We start from the raw sequence: 16,405 nt of genomic DNA, 5'->3' as shown, positions 1-16,405 counted from the left end.
TATATTCATATGTGTTCATTTCTATCTTGCCATTTAGACTCTAAACAATGTGAAATAGGATTCTGAATCCCTAATGTATATAAGGAAATGGTATTCGCAGGTATGCTCATAGTAACATGGCAGCAAATCCGCTCCCTACTTCTATCTCTTCTTCAAACCAGTAAACAAGAATTTCTGGTGAGTATATACTTGAAACGCAGTTTTTATTGAGCATCTTCTAAGCATAAGGTAGTAATACAATTCTAATATTTAGTCTCCTGGATGTGAATTTTACACTAGTATCTATATTATTCAAAAGAAGATGGAGGTAGCCAATATAGCACTGAAGGAGAAGAACAAAGTTGGAGGAATGACACTACTTAACTTCAAGACTTACTACAAAGCTACAGTAATCAAGACAGTACGGTATTGGCAAAAGAACAGACAAACAGATCAATGCAACAGAATAGAGCTCAGAAATAGACCCTCACAAATATAGTCAACTGATCTTTAACAAAGGAGCAAAGGCAATTCAATGGAGATAGTCTTTACAACAAATGATGCTGGAACACTTGGACATCCACAGGCAAAAAAATGTATCTAGACACAGACCTTACATGCTTCATAAAAATTAACTTGAAATTGATTATGGATCTAAATGTAAAATGCAAAAGTATAAAACTCCTAGAAGATAACACAGGAGAAACTCTAGATGACCTTGGATTTGGCAAGGACTCTTTAGATAGAACACCAAAGCCATGATCCATGAAAGAGAAAATTAATAAACTAGACTTCATTAAAATTAAAAACTTTTTCTCTGTGAAAGACACTGTTGAGAGAATGAGAATACAAGCCACAGACTGGGAGAAATTATTTGTAAAACACATAAGGGACTGTTAACCAAAATACACAAAGAACTGTTAAAACTCAACAATAAAAAAACAAACAATCCAATTAAAAAATGGGCAAAAGATCTGAACAGACACTTCACCAAAGAAAATACACAGATGGCAAATAAGCATTCAAAAAGATGCTCCACATCATATGCCAATTAGAGAACTGCAAATTAAAACAATGTGATACCTCTACACATTTATCCTGATGATGAAAATACAAAAAACTGACAACATCAAATGCTGCTGAGGATGTGGAGCAACAGAAACTTTCATTCATTTCTGATGAGAATGTAGAATGATATAGCTGACAGTTCGGCCATTTCTTACCAAACTAAAAATACTCTTACCATCTGACACAGCAATCATGCTCCTTGGTATTTACCCAAAGGAGCTGAAAACTTATGTCCACACAAAATAATGTACACAAATGTTTATAACAGTCTTATTCATAATCACCAAAACTTGGAAGCAACCAAGACGTCCTTCAGGAGGTAAATGGATATAAAAACTGGTACGTACATGGAATATTATTCAGCAAATAATGTTTAGAAACCTTAATATTAGAAACTTTATAATATTAAGAAACCTTAAATGCATATTACTAAGTGAAAGAAGTCAATCTGAAAAAGCTACATACTGTATGATTCCAACCCTATGATATTCTGGAAAAGGCAAAACTATGGAGACAATAAAATGATCTGCGGTGTTAGGGGTTGAAGTGAGATTAGAGGTGGTAAGAGGGATGAACAGGTAGAGCACAGAGGACTTCTAGGGCAATGAAAATATTCTGTATGATGTTACAATGATGGACATATGTTATTGTACATTTATTCAAACCCATAGAATGTACACCACCAAAAGTGAACTGTAATGTAAACTATGGACTTTCGGTGATGATGTGTCAACGTAGGTTCATCAGTTGTAACAAATGCACTACTCTGGTGGAGGAAGCTGATAATGGAGGAGGCTACACACGTGTGCAGACAGGGGATATATGGGAAATCTCTGTACCTTCCTTTCAATTTTGCTGTGAACCTAAAACTGCGCTAAAAAGATAAAGTCTTTAATGAGAAAAAAAAAAGATGGAAACATTGCTTTAACCCCACAGTTCAGCACTGTTGAGAAAGTATACTGATGTTTAAGATGTTATAATAAATAAAAAAAATTTAAAAAAATCTAGAGCTCACACAACCAAGTAGTATCTCCTTGAAAGATTATATAGAAATATTTTGAAACTTTATGATTGTCTTATTACCATAGAGTACATTCAAATTTTTACCACAAATTCTGAGGAAATAAAAATAAGCTCCAATTGGTTCTGAAAAATAGCAGCACTTTTAAAACAATTATGTTATTTCTCTAAATGATTATTTTGAAGCAAACAAATGAATTTGGATATACAAATTCTGCCATTTTATTTAAATTAGTAATTACTTCTCTCTCACATAGGATATTTATCAATTGTATTACACTAATTCACCTAAAGAAATGATTTCTGCCATTTCAATAAATAAGTCTGATGTGATCTGTGAGAAAATGAATAAATAATATCTGATTAAAAATTAATTAATCAACATATTCAAAGATGTGTTAAGCACAGTGCTAGATAATAGATATCTCAAATGAATGATATATGGTAACTATGTGAGGTGATAGATGTTTTAACTAACCTTATTTTGGTAATCATTTCACAACATATACATATATCAAATCATCACGTTGTACATCTTATACCTACACAATGTTATTCAACAATTATCTCTCAATAAAGCTAGAAAAAATCCCAACATATTGTAAACGAGAACTAATTACAATAAATAATTTTCAAACCAAAAAAAAAAAAATGGATGACATTATGGATTTATAAACCAGAAGAGAAAGGGGGACACATAAATCAATCAGTATGTTATAGAGAAATAAAAGTAGATAGATGTGTGCTACATGATCTGGAGAAAAAAAAAACAGAGTAAAAGCCAGAGAAAGAACTAACTGTATAAAGCCAGGAGGGGAGATGGTGAGAGTGGCCTTCATGGAGTAGCCAGTTTGAATAGCCATACATTGTTGAAAGAAAACACAGTTGAAGCAGGACAGTTCTGCACTCAAATCCAAAAACTCTCACTTCCTAGTCCTGTGATTTTTTCACTATTTCTTATCCTCTCTGAACTTCAAACTTTTTCTCTCTAAAATCGGAATGCTGTACTCATTATCTTCTTGTTATAGGGATTAAATGTGATAATTTACATAAAGTACACAGCTGTGTGCCTAATAAGTGGTATTAATTATTATAGTTCAGCAAACACTTATTTAGTTTCTATAAAGTAAGGTGATTTGGCTTAAACACTAAAAAGTCTGGTTTTAGTCCCTGATAAAATGAAGAAACTCGCACAAACCAAGTTTCTGATCTCTAGAATGTAGAACAAACACAGAAACCTCCCATTTGTGCATAATCAGAATTTAAAGTTTTAGCACTGCATAACGTTTTATGACACAGAAGTCAATAAGAAGCAGAAATCTGAAAGACAAATATTTTACATCATAAATTTTTTAAAAACTAAGATTTTTTTTTTAGATTCACCCTGAGCTAACATCTGTTGCTAATCTTCCTTTTTTTTTTCTCCCCAAAGCCCCAGTACATAGTTGTATATCCTAGTGGTACGTCCTCCTAGTGCTTCTATGTGGGATGCCGCCACAGTGTGGCTTAATGAGTAGTGCTAGGTCCATGCCCAGGATCTGAACTGGTGAATCCCAGGCTGCTGAAGCAGAGCGCATCAACTTAATCACTATACCACTGGGCCAGCCCCTAAAAACTAAGATTTGAAAAAGAACAGTCAAGAGTAATTTAATTGTATGACTAATTAAACATGAGAGAGAATACAAATTTAAACAATTTCACTAAAGTAAGAACAGCACCAACTTCCCTTCTCAACCTATGATACAGTTTTCACTTACGGTTATAAAGATTATCTCAAAAGTCATTTCCAAAATTATCAGGCAGAAGCCTATGATAGGAACGTTAAGGAAACTCTTAATGAGAGAAAAAAAGTCACCCACACCTACTGTTCTAATTATATTTTATTTATCTATACTCTTTCTTAATGCTTATCCACATGCACGCATAATTCTTATTTACTTTAGACAAGGCACTGGCACAACTCTCTGAAACTGTAGACACATGGCCTAAGAAAAATTTAAAAACCTCTAGGGAATACTCAGCAGATCTGTCCATAAACAACGGTAAAAGATACATAAAGGGATTGAAAATCCCTTATCTTGACTTTATATTCTTAAGTTGTAAAACACATTGAATAGAAATATTTCTATATTAATCTCAACCTTAAGAAAAACCTACAGTAACAGAGAAAAAAATATGTTTATTGATAAAGTGCTATGAGTAAAACAGAGTATGAGACCAAAGATAACCAAACTCAGCGGAGTTGGGATTATGCTAAGATATGGAAAATTTCTATTAAGTTCTCTTCATACTACTCATCTTTGTACCTACAGAAGCAAATCTTTTCTTTTAATCAACAGAAGAGAGATACAGTTTTGTTTTTTTTTTTTTTTTGGTGAGGAAGATTGGCCCTGAGCTAACATCTGTGCCAATCTTCCTCTACTTTGTACATAGGATGCCATCACAGCATGGCTTGATGAGTGGTGTGTAGGTCTTTGCCTGGGATCTGAACCGGTGAACCTTGGGCCACCAAAGTGGAGAGCGCTAACTTAACCACTACACCACCAGGCCAGCCCCAACAGAAGATATTTTTATTGAAGAAAATGTTTCACACATTACTATTAAAAATTTACTTTGTATTATATTAAAATGTGTCTAGCTGCCATATATATGGCTAATGACTTATGATATACAGTTTATGATCTAAGATATCTGATCCAATGTGTAAGAGAAAGTTACCTTTATAATAATGAGCATCAACAGCCTTCAGTAAATGCTTATGTTCTATAATCAAACATATACTAGTCTCTCCCCTCGGTCAACTAAGCTAACCGATTAGAAGAACCTGAAACAGTGAACTAGTAAAGAAACTCAGATATACGAAAAGAACAAAGACAAACAGAACATCCTACTAACTCTTAAAAGTACTTAATAACAAAACTAAGTCAGTTATTGAAAATTCAAAGGTAATTCAGGGTAACTACTGAGATGTGGCAACATGATTATAAGCCAAGGTAACACATAGCACAAAACTTATTAGTACAGTAGAATCTGGGCCTTCTGTGTAAACATCATGGATATATTTATAATCTGAATATTACTGCTATTCATTGTTAACCAGATCTTGAGACAGAAGATAATAACGTATTTTTAAATTGTCACAGGAGAAAACTGAGACAGAAATTAGACTGAGCCCTTAATTCAGAAGGTTGATCCAATATGACAAACAAAAATTAAATTAACTAAAGTAAGAAAACAAAGTTTCATAGAATACAAAAACATAAAATTTCAAAACAAAACATAAAACAATTTCGTTACAAAATTGATTACCATTTAAGACCAGGATACATATTTCATTGTAAGTACAGTTTTTCAAAATTCAATCACAGTTTTAAAAAAAACTTGTGAAAGGAAGAAAACATTGACCTGAAAGTTTCCTGTCAGGTTAAAAAACCAAATCGCTTTAGGGGCTTTTTTTTTCCTAGCCATTTTCTCACCAGGTTCATAAATTCAAGACTTCTCCACAATGCTTATATCTCCAGGAAAAGTTTTTAATTATTACTGTAAAACTGCTTCTGTTTTATCTGTCAATTTTACTATTTGCTGAAAATTAACCAGCAGTGCTACCAAATGACAAAATTCAAAATTTCAGCAAATACTGAGGCCAAGTTTATAAACACATTCAACTATCAGTTTACCTATCTTGAAGCATAAATAAATACAAATACAAAATCATTTCTATATGCTAAATGATGAGTAAGAATTTAATGTATGTTAGGAAAATATTAAGTGGCCTTTCATCTTTTGACTATAGAGACAATTTCACACATAATTTTATACAGCCTAAAGATACATCATAGCCAAATTTTATCAAATTCATATTTAACTTCTCAGAACTCTGAAGAACTAAAAATATAAAAGTACTCGTATCTGAATAATTTTTCTGAACTAGTATTGCTATAATGCATTTACAAAAATGTCTAAGAATAAGAACATTGCAAGACAGCCAGAAGGGGGAAGCATTTCCACCCTGGAGGAAGCCTTATAGGTACATATGGTAGGTCCAAAGAACAGGCAAAGATAGAAATGAAATAAACAAGAAAGAGTTCAACGCAACTTTAGGGAACTCATCATATCCAAAATATAGTCTGTGACCTAACCAAGGCAGAATTTCCTTTATTCTATTTTTCATTGAATTTTAATTATTAAATACATTGCTACCCTTCTTAAAAACTGAATCTATCGTTCTTACATGTTTCACTCACAATATGAGCACATATGCTGGCTGAGAAAGGCAATACTATATCAGTTGGGGAAAAAAACCCTAACATCATAAATGAAAATTATTCTCCATATTAAAGTTCTATTTAATACTATGGCTTTTACCATTAAATGTGACAAAGAGAAAAATTTATAAAATTGGATATACATGCCAAAGATCAGAATAATTAAGATAGTGATTTTTACCGTTTGTTAGATCAAAGACACTTGAGCATTGAATGAAAGATATGTAGTTTTACTGAAGAAAAAATGCATCAACATACATAAATCAAACTTTTAATGAACATTTCAGGGAATTTAATAATACTAACTCCAACTCTGAATGCCATGTTAACCACACCTGAGTTAGAGTAATGGTCAATAAGTAAATATAGACATATGAAGCCTCCTATACTACATGTAGATTACGCTAAATTAAGCTTTCTGTTGAAATAATTACTTGGTAAAATAACTTTAATTCATTTTCTGTACATTAAACTGAATTTAAGTACTTACATTACGAAGACTATTTTTCTAGGCAGTTTTGACAGAGCAACATTAGAGATCAAGCCTTTCATTTAGGAGATGAGGAAATAAAGGCCTGCAAACATTAAGCCAGTTCCCCAAACAGGCTAATTAATTGGCAGAGCTGAGACTAAAAATCAGGTATCCTGATTCCCGCCCTCATTTTTTTTCCAGTTTTATTGAGATATAATTGAGACACATCACCATATGAGTTTCAGGTATACAGCATAAAGGTGTGACTTACATACATTATGAATTGATTACCACAGTAAATTTAGTTAACGTCTCATATACAATAAAAAGACTTGGGGGGAAAAAAGGAAAAAAAAATTCTCCCTGTAATGAGAACTCAGAATTTACTCTCTTGACTTTCACATATATCATACAGCAGTGGTACCTATACTCATCATGCTGTACATTACATCCCTAGTACGTATTTATCTCATAAATGGAAGTTTGTGCCTTTTGACCACCTTCCTCCAATTCCTCTTCCCTCCAGGCCCCACCTCTGGTAACCAAAAATCTGATCTCTTTTTCTATGCGTTTCCAGCCTCATTTTCTTCCTCACTATACTAGGATGCATTCAGTAAACTGAATACTTCTCTACGCATAGCTGTGAAATATCACGAGCCACAGAATTCCCAATGAATTTATTTATTTGTTACTATTCACCAGGTACCATGCTAAGCACTTTCAATGGGGAAATAGTTAAGGTTCCTTGGTTGAAAGCAATAGAAACTAACTCTGAAGGGAGAAGAAGAAGGTGGGGAGCCAGAAGAGAGAAAAGATCCTGTAAGTAGGATCACAAAAGGCAAAGGAAAGCTCTCTAAAAAACCTGGGTAGTTGTATAGATCTAGGTACCAGAAACTAATTTACGGTTTCATGAGGTTCTTTTACCGGATCAAATAAACTCCAACTTCTTGTGATATTCTGCTTAAGCTTCAAACCTTGAGAGAGAAATCAATTGGTCTACTTCAGATGACCTGTCTATCCCTCTGCTAGAAGAAGCCAGGACACTTTGTTTGACAGTTTTACCAAAAGGGCACACAATAAAATTCCCCCAACACACTTGAAAGTGCATTGACTGGGCATAATTAAGTCTAGTCCAGCCTTCTGGTAGTAGAGAAGCCTGGCTCCAATTGGTCATCTGAGGAAACAGAACTATGCTACTATGCAGGTGTAGAGCTGCCCAGTAATAAAAGTATTATATAATAAGAATATAGAGCACCTGCTCAGAGCTGAATCATTGTTGGATATAATTTATAAAATGTACTTGTTGAAATACAAAACCTAACGGTGCTTCCAGAGGTGCTCCCCTTTCTCCTCTCCCTTCCCCTCCTCCACCACCACCACCAGTGAAACTTCTGCTCCTGTTGCTTAGGGAAAGTTAACTACATGAAAAAAGATCATCAGAGGAGTGGCTTTGAAATAGGGGTCCTTGGCGTAAGTGGAATCATGATTCTCTTTGATGCTCTTGGATCCTTTGATGTCAAATAAACATATTTTGCAGAGATCTCTGGAACTCTGTTAATGTCCAGTGTCACTTGACAAAGGGAGCATGATTCTAAATTGAGCTCATGATGTGTCTATTTAAATGGATGAGATTGCACTGCAAGACTAAGGATAAGAACATTCTGAGGTAGCCAAAGATGGGGAGTGTATCCACTGGAAGCCTTATAGGCCTACATGGCAGGTCCAAAGAATGAGACAAAGATAGAAATGAAATACACAACAAAGAATGAAATTCAATAAAGGAGGAACTCATCATATTCAAAATATAGTCTCTGACCTAACCAAAGAACAGACTTCCATAGATATTTTGCTTGAATTGATGCTAAGAAATATGCAGATTGGGCACCATGTTATGATAATTTAGATGAAAAATAAGGTAAAACAGCTCCATTTACACGTATAGGACTGAAATCCAGGGACGTCAATGGAGGTGTCAAGCACCAATGAGAATAAGAAGGTAAAGAAAGAACTGAGACAGTCAACCCAATAGAGAGATTATATACATAGCTACTGAATGATGAAGCATATGTTTATACTGATGCTTGGACAGTGGTTATGATCTTGTCAGATGAGCAGGACAATGAGAAACAAGCTATAAAAAGGCAGCCTGTTTAGGGAACTGCACTTCAGAAAACCATTACACAAGATGTACTTAAGACCACATTTAAAGGTGTTTGTGGGCTATGTTTCAGCCCACTAAGGGCTGATTTTAGGAAAGAAAAATAATGACAAAGCTCATGCTTTGCCTTCTCTGAAATATATTAACTTGAGCTGTTGGAAGTATAACATTCTGAATCACTAAAATAAGTAGTCCCTATCTGACTGGGAGAAAAGGAAACATCTCCCCTTGATAAATGCACTACTACAGTATCCCACATGCCAATCACAACATGAACTAAGACACAGCCATTCATTCTACCTTGGGGAAATACACAAGGTGTATAGACAGGTGGCACAGTGTAGCAGGTGGATTATATAGGCCTGCTGCCAAGATAGGGTCTATGCATGTATATTGACAAGAATGGATACAGTTTAGCTGACCCATCTCTAAGACTACAGGATATCACATAATCAAAGCCAAATAGACTGCTCTTATCAAGTACTTTCATACCCTTGTGTAATTTTGCATAAGAGATCACATTTTTAAAATAAGGCTAATTTGTACTAAGCATAAGTTGATCATATTTAATGGATATATTATGATCCCAATCACCTTCATGAGCTATGTAGACTGCTAGATTGGATTATTAAACACTAAACCAGAAACTAGACGGGGGCAATGGCCCTTAAAGCTTGTAACCACGGTATTGTAGCTGAACACAAGGATAGCTGCGGGCTTACTATGAGGAAAGTTGATTAAAAAGGAACACACACGGAGTTTCATACTGAATCATCTTGCTATAATCTTTGCTCCACTGTGCAAACCAGCACAGGATGAAATGTTCTTGTTTTTTGTTCTGAAGATATAACCCCAAGAGAACAAATAAATTGTTCCCTATTGCTATATATGTATGCCACCAAAGGCAGACTCACATGATTTTCCACATCAGAGTAAGCTTGCAAGGGATTTGGGTAATAGAAGAAATCATTGGCTCTGACTATGGAGAAGAATTATTTCTACTTCTCACAAATTTGGTTGCTACAACACTCTCTTGAGGAACAGCCGGTAAGTTAGCACAGTAATTGATTCTTACTACTGCCCTATTCATGCTATGTCTGAAACAAAGGGAAGGAAAGGGGGAAATAAGGAACACTGGATTCAAAACGTGGTTTAAACAGCATAATAACCTAAAGCCAGTTAAAATTTTGGCCAATGGGTCAGGAGATAATTATTAGACACTCTTGGTTGGATAAGATACATTTTCACAGCTATTGTTTCATATTCAAGCATTGTTCATACTATGTCTGAAGTCAGGAAATAAAAGAGAAATAAGATGAGAGTTCTCTACAACTAGATTTTTGAAACCAAAGAGAAAAACATAACTAGCAGAGGATGGAAAAATACAGCAGTTATTACCTAAAATTACAATGAATAGAAAACAAAAGGGAATTAGCAAAAAATCCTTAATACTTATTCTGACTTCTGGAGTTCTGTCTCTTTCACTCATTCTCTTATAGATAAATGGTTCTCTTTCATTAAGAATCTGGTAAGAAGAGAATTTCCCTGTATATTACATCAATGGGTGGATTAAGAAGAAACTAAGCATATTAACAGGCACACAAAAGACATTTGATAAAACTCCAAAATGCATTTCTCATAAAAACTGTAAAACCTAGTATATTCCTTACTATTTTACCATACCCAACAGAGAAATGGCTGGAGTATTTCCACTAAAGACAGGAACAAAATATCTCTATTATTATTTAACACTAGCCTAGAAGTTCTGGCCAATGCAGTAAGAATAAAATGGTAATAACAGGCACAACTTAAAGAAAGCAGGGGAATTTATGGTGCAGTGCCTAAGAATAAAGACTTCAACACTGAGCAGATCCAGGTTCAAATTCCTGTTCTGCACTTACTGGAAATGTGACCTCATCTAATCGTTTTATCCTTTCTATATCTGCTTTGTAAAGTTGTAAAGATTAAACAAAGCAAAACATGTGCAGTGGTTATAATGTGCCTGACATACAATAAATAATAAATTGTAGGAATTACTGTTATGATGTACAACATGACTACCTGCCAATGATATAGTCACATGCTAAAAACCCAGAAAATTAACTGAAAATCAGTAGAATAGATCAACTAAGCATAAAGATAAGCAAAAACCAACAATTTCTCCAAACTTCAGCAATATACTGTTAAGGGAAAAAAATCCCACCTTTTTTAAAAACAGAAATGGAATTATAAACTATCAAGAAATAGCCTTTACAAGAAATATAAACAAGTATGAGTTGAAAATGATCAAAATTGTGTAAGAGATATAAAAGAAACAATGAGTAAATGTAGATATTTAACATGCTCCTGGATAAAGACTATTATACACATATCAGTTCTTCTTAAGTTAATTTATAGGTTTAAGGTAATACCAATCAAAATTCCAACAGGAATTATTCTTTTTTTTTAAAAAAAAAGAACAAAAGTTACCCTACCTTGTATCTGGTAAAGAAAGAGAGCAAACAACTAAGGAAAACAAATGTAAAAAGAAGAGTAAAGGAGAAATGAGGGGAGAACCCTATCAGAAATTAAAATATACTCTAAATCTAAAATTACTAATACGATGAGGTACTGGCAGAACAGACAGAAAGAGTAATGGAGCAGAAAAGAGAGCTTGATGCATTTACGCTATAGATTCATTCTCTAGTATATAGAAGAATTTAATATATCTTAAAGGTAGTATTATAAATCAGTGCAGAAGGAATGCCCAGCCATTAAATGATGCTGGGACTTTGATTAGCTACTTGGAAATAATAAAAAATAAAATGAACGAATAAAATAAATTAGGTTCTCACCCCAAATCAAACCCTAAAATAACTTCTGTATACATCATCCTTAAATATGAAAGAGAGAGAGAACAATTCGGGCTGGGGGGGAGGGAGAGGGAGAATGCACGAGAAAAAAAAATAGAATTACAAAATTATAATGCTGAAATACTACTCAGTAAGAGATATAAGAACATTAACACGACCAGGATTAAGAATACGAGCTAAATCTTACATGCTCTTCCCAAACTTTCTTTTCTCTCTCATATGCCTCCTTTCTCTTTCGTTCTAATTGCTCTTTTAGTACAGCAGCACGTGCACTTGCTTGGGCCTGAAAATAACAACAAAATTACTTACCAGAAAGAAAGCATAGGGTTTTGTGCTTTTTTTCCCAGGTCTACAAAGATGATTACATTTTAGCCAAAATAGAAGTAAAACTACGTGTGTGTGGCTCCAGAATAAAAATGTAAGCTCACTGTATATCCCTAACACCTAAACCAGCAGGCAGCAGCTGCTCAGTAAGTATCTGTTGAATGAAAATAAATGCAGATACACTCTAATGGAAATACAAATATAGGATCCCTGGTGTGGACCTGTGCACCGCTTGCCAATCCATACCATGATGGGTATCCCACATATAAAGTGGAGGAAGATGGGCATGGATGTTAGCTCAGGGCCAGTCTTCCTCAGCAAAAAGAGGAGGATTGGTGGCAGATGTTAGCTCAGGGCTAATCTTCCTCAAAAAACAAAAACAAAAACAAAAATTTTAAACTATGATTATTATACATGGATTTCATTTGTCCAAATGAAAAAATTATATTTTTCATCTTTAAGGTTATCATCTTATCTTTTTCTAGGTTACTTGTGTGACAGTTTCATGTATTTATGTCATGGTTTCATTAAACTGCTCACCATAAATCTGTGATATAAAGAAAGAAAAACACTATTTTTCAGAAACCAAAAAGTGAGGGATAAGGGGAATGAAAAATTAAGGCAAGAGAATAAGGTGATTTAACTATGCAAGACAAGAATACAATTTTCTATCTTAGATTTCAATTTTATCTAAGAAAACTCGTATCATTTCTAGTCTATACCTTAAGTGCTTCAACTTTTTTACGCCTTGTGTCAGCGTCCTCACTTCCTTCTTGTCCTTCAGAACTATCAGCTTCTTTCTACAAAATAAATAGACAAGCAAACCAGTTAGGATAGAACCTCAAATTCAGTGCAGAGCTCTGTGGAAGATAATATGAATAAACTAACATCTAGAAATGTAAAATGGTAAATTGTTCAATGCTACTAATTTTCTCCCAGAGCTGCAGGTGAATGCTCAACAACTATCATCTCTTACAGACAATGGAAAAAAAGATAAGAAGAGAATGATATAAGATGTACCATTTTATGTGTTCATAGGTACTACTTATCTTTTCCTCTCAGAATTCCTCTGGAACAAACAGTCTTATCCAGTTTAAACAAGATTTATTTTATCCCTATGTATAGTTTTCTCATCTTTGACTGTCTTCATCGGATTTTACTTTGTGTTAGTGGCACAGCATTTTTAATCTTAATCTATTACAATGTTATTCAATTACTTTTTAAAAAATTGAATTTTCAACCTGCCTTTTCACCACGAAGTTTGGCTCTAATCTGTTGGCGCTCATTGAAATTCTGCAGTCTTATTTGTCTTAGCCTTGCCAGATAAACCTACAAGGAGAAAAAAACAACATTTTAATTCAAAAGAAAAACTATCAACATTTTTACTGCCAAAATTTTTTTAATTTAAAGAAAAGTGTTAATCTGAATATAAGAAATAAAAGTTTTGAAATCTGGTTAATGGAAATGTATTATTAGCTTTCAAGTGTGTAATTTAGATCAACTTATTTCTGAAAAGAAATACATTATAATTACAAATTTTTAATTTTATCAAAAGAAAAGAAACTGAACTCAGAATACTGGATAATAGTTATGGGGTAAAATTATAACACAGTATGTCAGTCAAAATATATTAACAGGTCCCTACAGACCTACAAAATCCTTGAAAAATTGTTAAGAATTTAAACCATGCAAAAAGGAAGGCAATCAACTCAAAAATGGCTATGTGGCGGAGGTAGCGAACATGCGGGAAGCATACCTCTTCCTCTTTGTTTCTTGGCTTCCCTCCTCTTGAAGAGCTGGACCTGCCTCCATACATAGCTGCCAGGTTTTGCAGGATTCCCTGTTCATCATTTAATGTACTAAGTTTAAAGAATGACTAAAGCTATATCAGCATCTTACCTAGGAATATCCAGGTGCCACTTTATTTCTTTTGGCAAATACTGATCATTTCTAGCTGATAAACTGATAACAAACCCTGGCATTTTCCTATATCAATTTAACCAATACATTCAGTGAGAACAGAAGGAAGCAATTAAACCCTAAACATAATTATTCAAAACAAAGACCAGCTATGTTTTTATTAGCCATTTTAGTAAAAAGGTTTTAAAAATTGCTTTGGAAGTTAGCTAAACCCCAAATCAAATGTTTCCTTTATAAAGAGGCAATCATTTCCACATGTTTGTTTCCATACTAAACACACACACACAATATAAAATATCTGAGCTCAAACTCCTTGCACTTGGGCACATACTATTACTAACAGGATGCAAATGGTCACACCCAATCACAAACTGACTCATTTTTTAAGTTTCTCATTAATATGGAATTATTTCTTTGTTAGAAATTATTAAAGAACTTCTAATTCAAAAAAAGTATCAGACTGTCAAATTATTAATGTTCTCTTCCTTCAGCACACAACTATGCTTCATATTCCTCCCAATTTAAAAAATCCTCAGTCCTACTTCCCTGTTGAATGTCTTTTTTTTTTTTAAAGATTTTACTTTTCCTTTTTCTTCCAAAGCCCTCCGGTACATGGTTGTGTATTTTAGTTGTGGGTCCTTCTACTTGTGGCATGTGTGATGCCTCCTCAGCATGGCTTGATGAGTGGTGCCATGTCCGCGCCCAGGATTCAAACTGGTGAAACTCTGGGCCGCTGAAGCAGAGCACGTGAACTTAACCACTCGGCCACAGGGCTGGCCCCATCGAATGTCTTTTTATCAGCTTGTTGAAAGCATATTTTTTATATTCATCACCTCCATTTTCTTGTTTCCCATTTATTTTTTAACCCAGTACAATCTGGTTTCTGATCCTACTATGACACTGAAAATTTTCTAAGGTTACCAATAACCTCCTAGCTCATTCAAACGGACCCTGTTGAGCAAATTTTGCAATTAACATTTCCAGTGGAAATCAGTTTGGACTGAATCCACTTAATTTACATATGTATTTTTTTCTCTCAAAATGTATATATGTTCACTACAGAAAATTTACAAAATAAAGAAAGCATAAATCATTCCTAATTCTACCATCTGAGAAACCTGAAGTTTAAGGCCACCCCCTTCCAAATTTTCTTCTATGCATATGTATGAATACATATATGTTTGTTTTTACAAAATTGGAATTTTGCTATATTTATTCTGATTTTTTACTTAATATTAATTAATATCAATATTCTGAGTCTCTTCTCACATTCAATATCTTAAAAACATTATTTTTAACTGACTATGCACTATTCATCATATTCCTGTAAATAGTGTTCTAGAATTCACACATTTAAAAAAAATCTCTCTCTTTCAATATTTATAACAGCACACTCTCCTGGGTTCTTCCAATCTTCACTATTTTTCACAGGCTTTTCTCTTCCTTGGCTCAAAGCTAATGTCAATATTTTCTAAAGATTCATTCTTTGGCCCTCCTCCCCTTCTCATACCCAGGCTTTAACGTATGCTGCCAAATCCCAAATCTAAACCAAGCTCACAGCCCTTTTCTCCTTAACTTCTGTGTATATGCAACAGATATCTGGACGACTCCACTCATGTAGCAAACATACCTCCAACAATTTATAAACCTGACGTCATCATTTTTTTTATGACATGATCTTATTTCTATGTCAGTTATTGATCACAATCAGCCACCCAAGTCAGCAAGCTGGGAGTTATCTTTGCCTCTCTTTCTTATCTGCCAAATACAAATGACTGCCAAATTACCAGTTCTGCCTCCTAATAACTCTATGATTTATCCCTTTAGTTTCTGCCTCTTTTCTTTAGACTCCTGGACTTCTAAAAGAGTTTTCTAAACTACCGTCTCACCTCTAGTCTCACATTCTCCCAGTCTATTCTCTACAAGGCAGTCAGAGTGACCTTTCTAACATTCTCTTTCACATCAAGCCCCACGTTAATCCTTCAATGGTTCCCATTATCTTCAGAATATAACCCACATTCTGTTGAATGGTAGATAAGGCTGTTTGTGACCTAGTATCTTTAGTCTCATCTCCGCCACTGCTCAGTCGTAAGGCCTACATTCTAGCCATGACAACTACTTGTGATTTGTGGACTATGCCACGATCTTACTCATCTCCTTAAAATGGCTAACTCTATTCATCTTCCAAAATGCAAATCCAACATTTCACCCCTGGAAAGCCTTTCCCATGCTTCCCCTTGTGAGTTAAGTGTGACCTACCATACCATTTTTTATATATACCTCCTACAGTAGCACTCATCAGAGTATATTCTAATGGTGGAAGGACAATATACTACAACAATTAAAA

The 16,405-nt window shown here is 34.2% G+C and overlaps 1 protein-coding gene across 34 annotated transcripts in view; it reads right to left on the bottom strand.

Annotated features, from left to right (window-relative positions):
• NEK1 (NIMA related kinase 1) overlaps positions 1-16,405 on the bottom strand; it is a 220,044-nt gene that overhangs the window by 81,150 nt on the left and 122,489 nt on the right. For 12 of the 34 annotated variants that reach the window (XM_070261349.1, XM_070261372.1, XM_070261354.1 and 9 more), the window contains 4 exons: positions 13,895-13,978; positions 13,380-13,467; positions 12,861-12,934; positions 12,002-12,097 (listed from right to left, as the gene is read on the bottom strand). In XM_070261349.1, the coding sequence (XP_070117450.1) occupies positions 12,002-12,097; positions 12,861-12,934; positions 13,380-13,467; positions 13,895-13,978 (342 nt within the window). Of the gene's footprint in view, positions 1-12,001; positions 12,098-12,860; positions 12,939-13,379; positions 13,468-13,894; positions 13,979-16,405 lie in introns of those variants that run through there. The other 22 variants (XM_070261364.1, XM_070261367.1, XM_023636312.2 and 19 more) reach the window with 4 other exon arrangements.

The sequence above is a fragment of the Equus caballus genome, chromosome 2, assembly GCF_041296265.1.
Source record: "Equus caballus isolate H_3958 breed thoroughbred chromosome 2, TB-T2T, whole genome shotgun sequence".
Taxonomy (NCBI): domain Eukaryota; kingdom Metazoa; phylum Chordata; class Mammalia; order Perissodactyla; family Equidae; genus Equus; species Equus caballus.
Note: the sequence above shows the minus strand (reverse complement) of the source record. Positions and strands in the feature narration are given on the sequence as shown.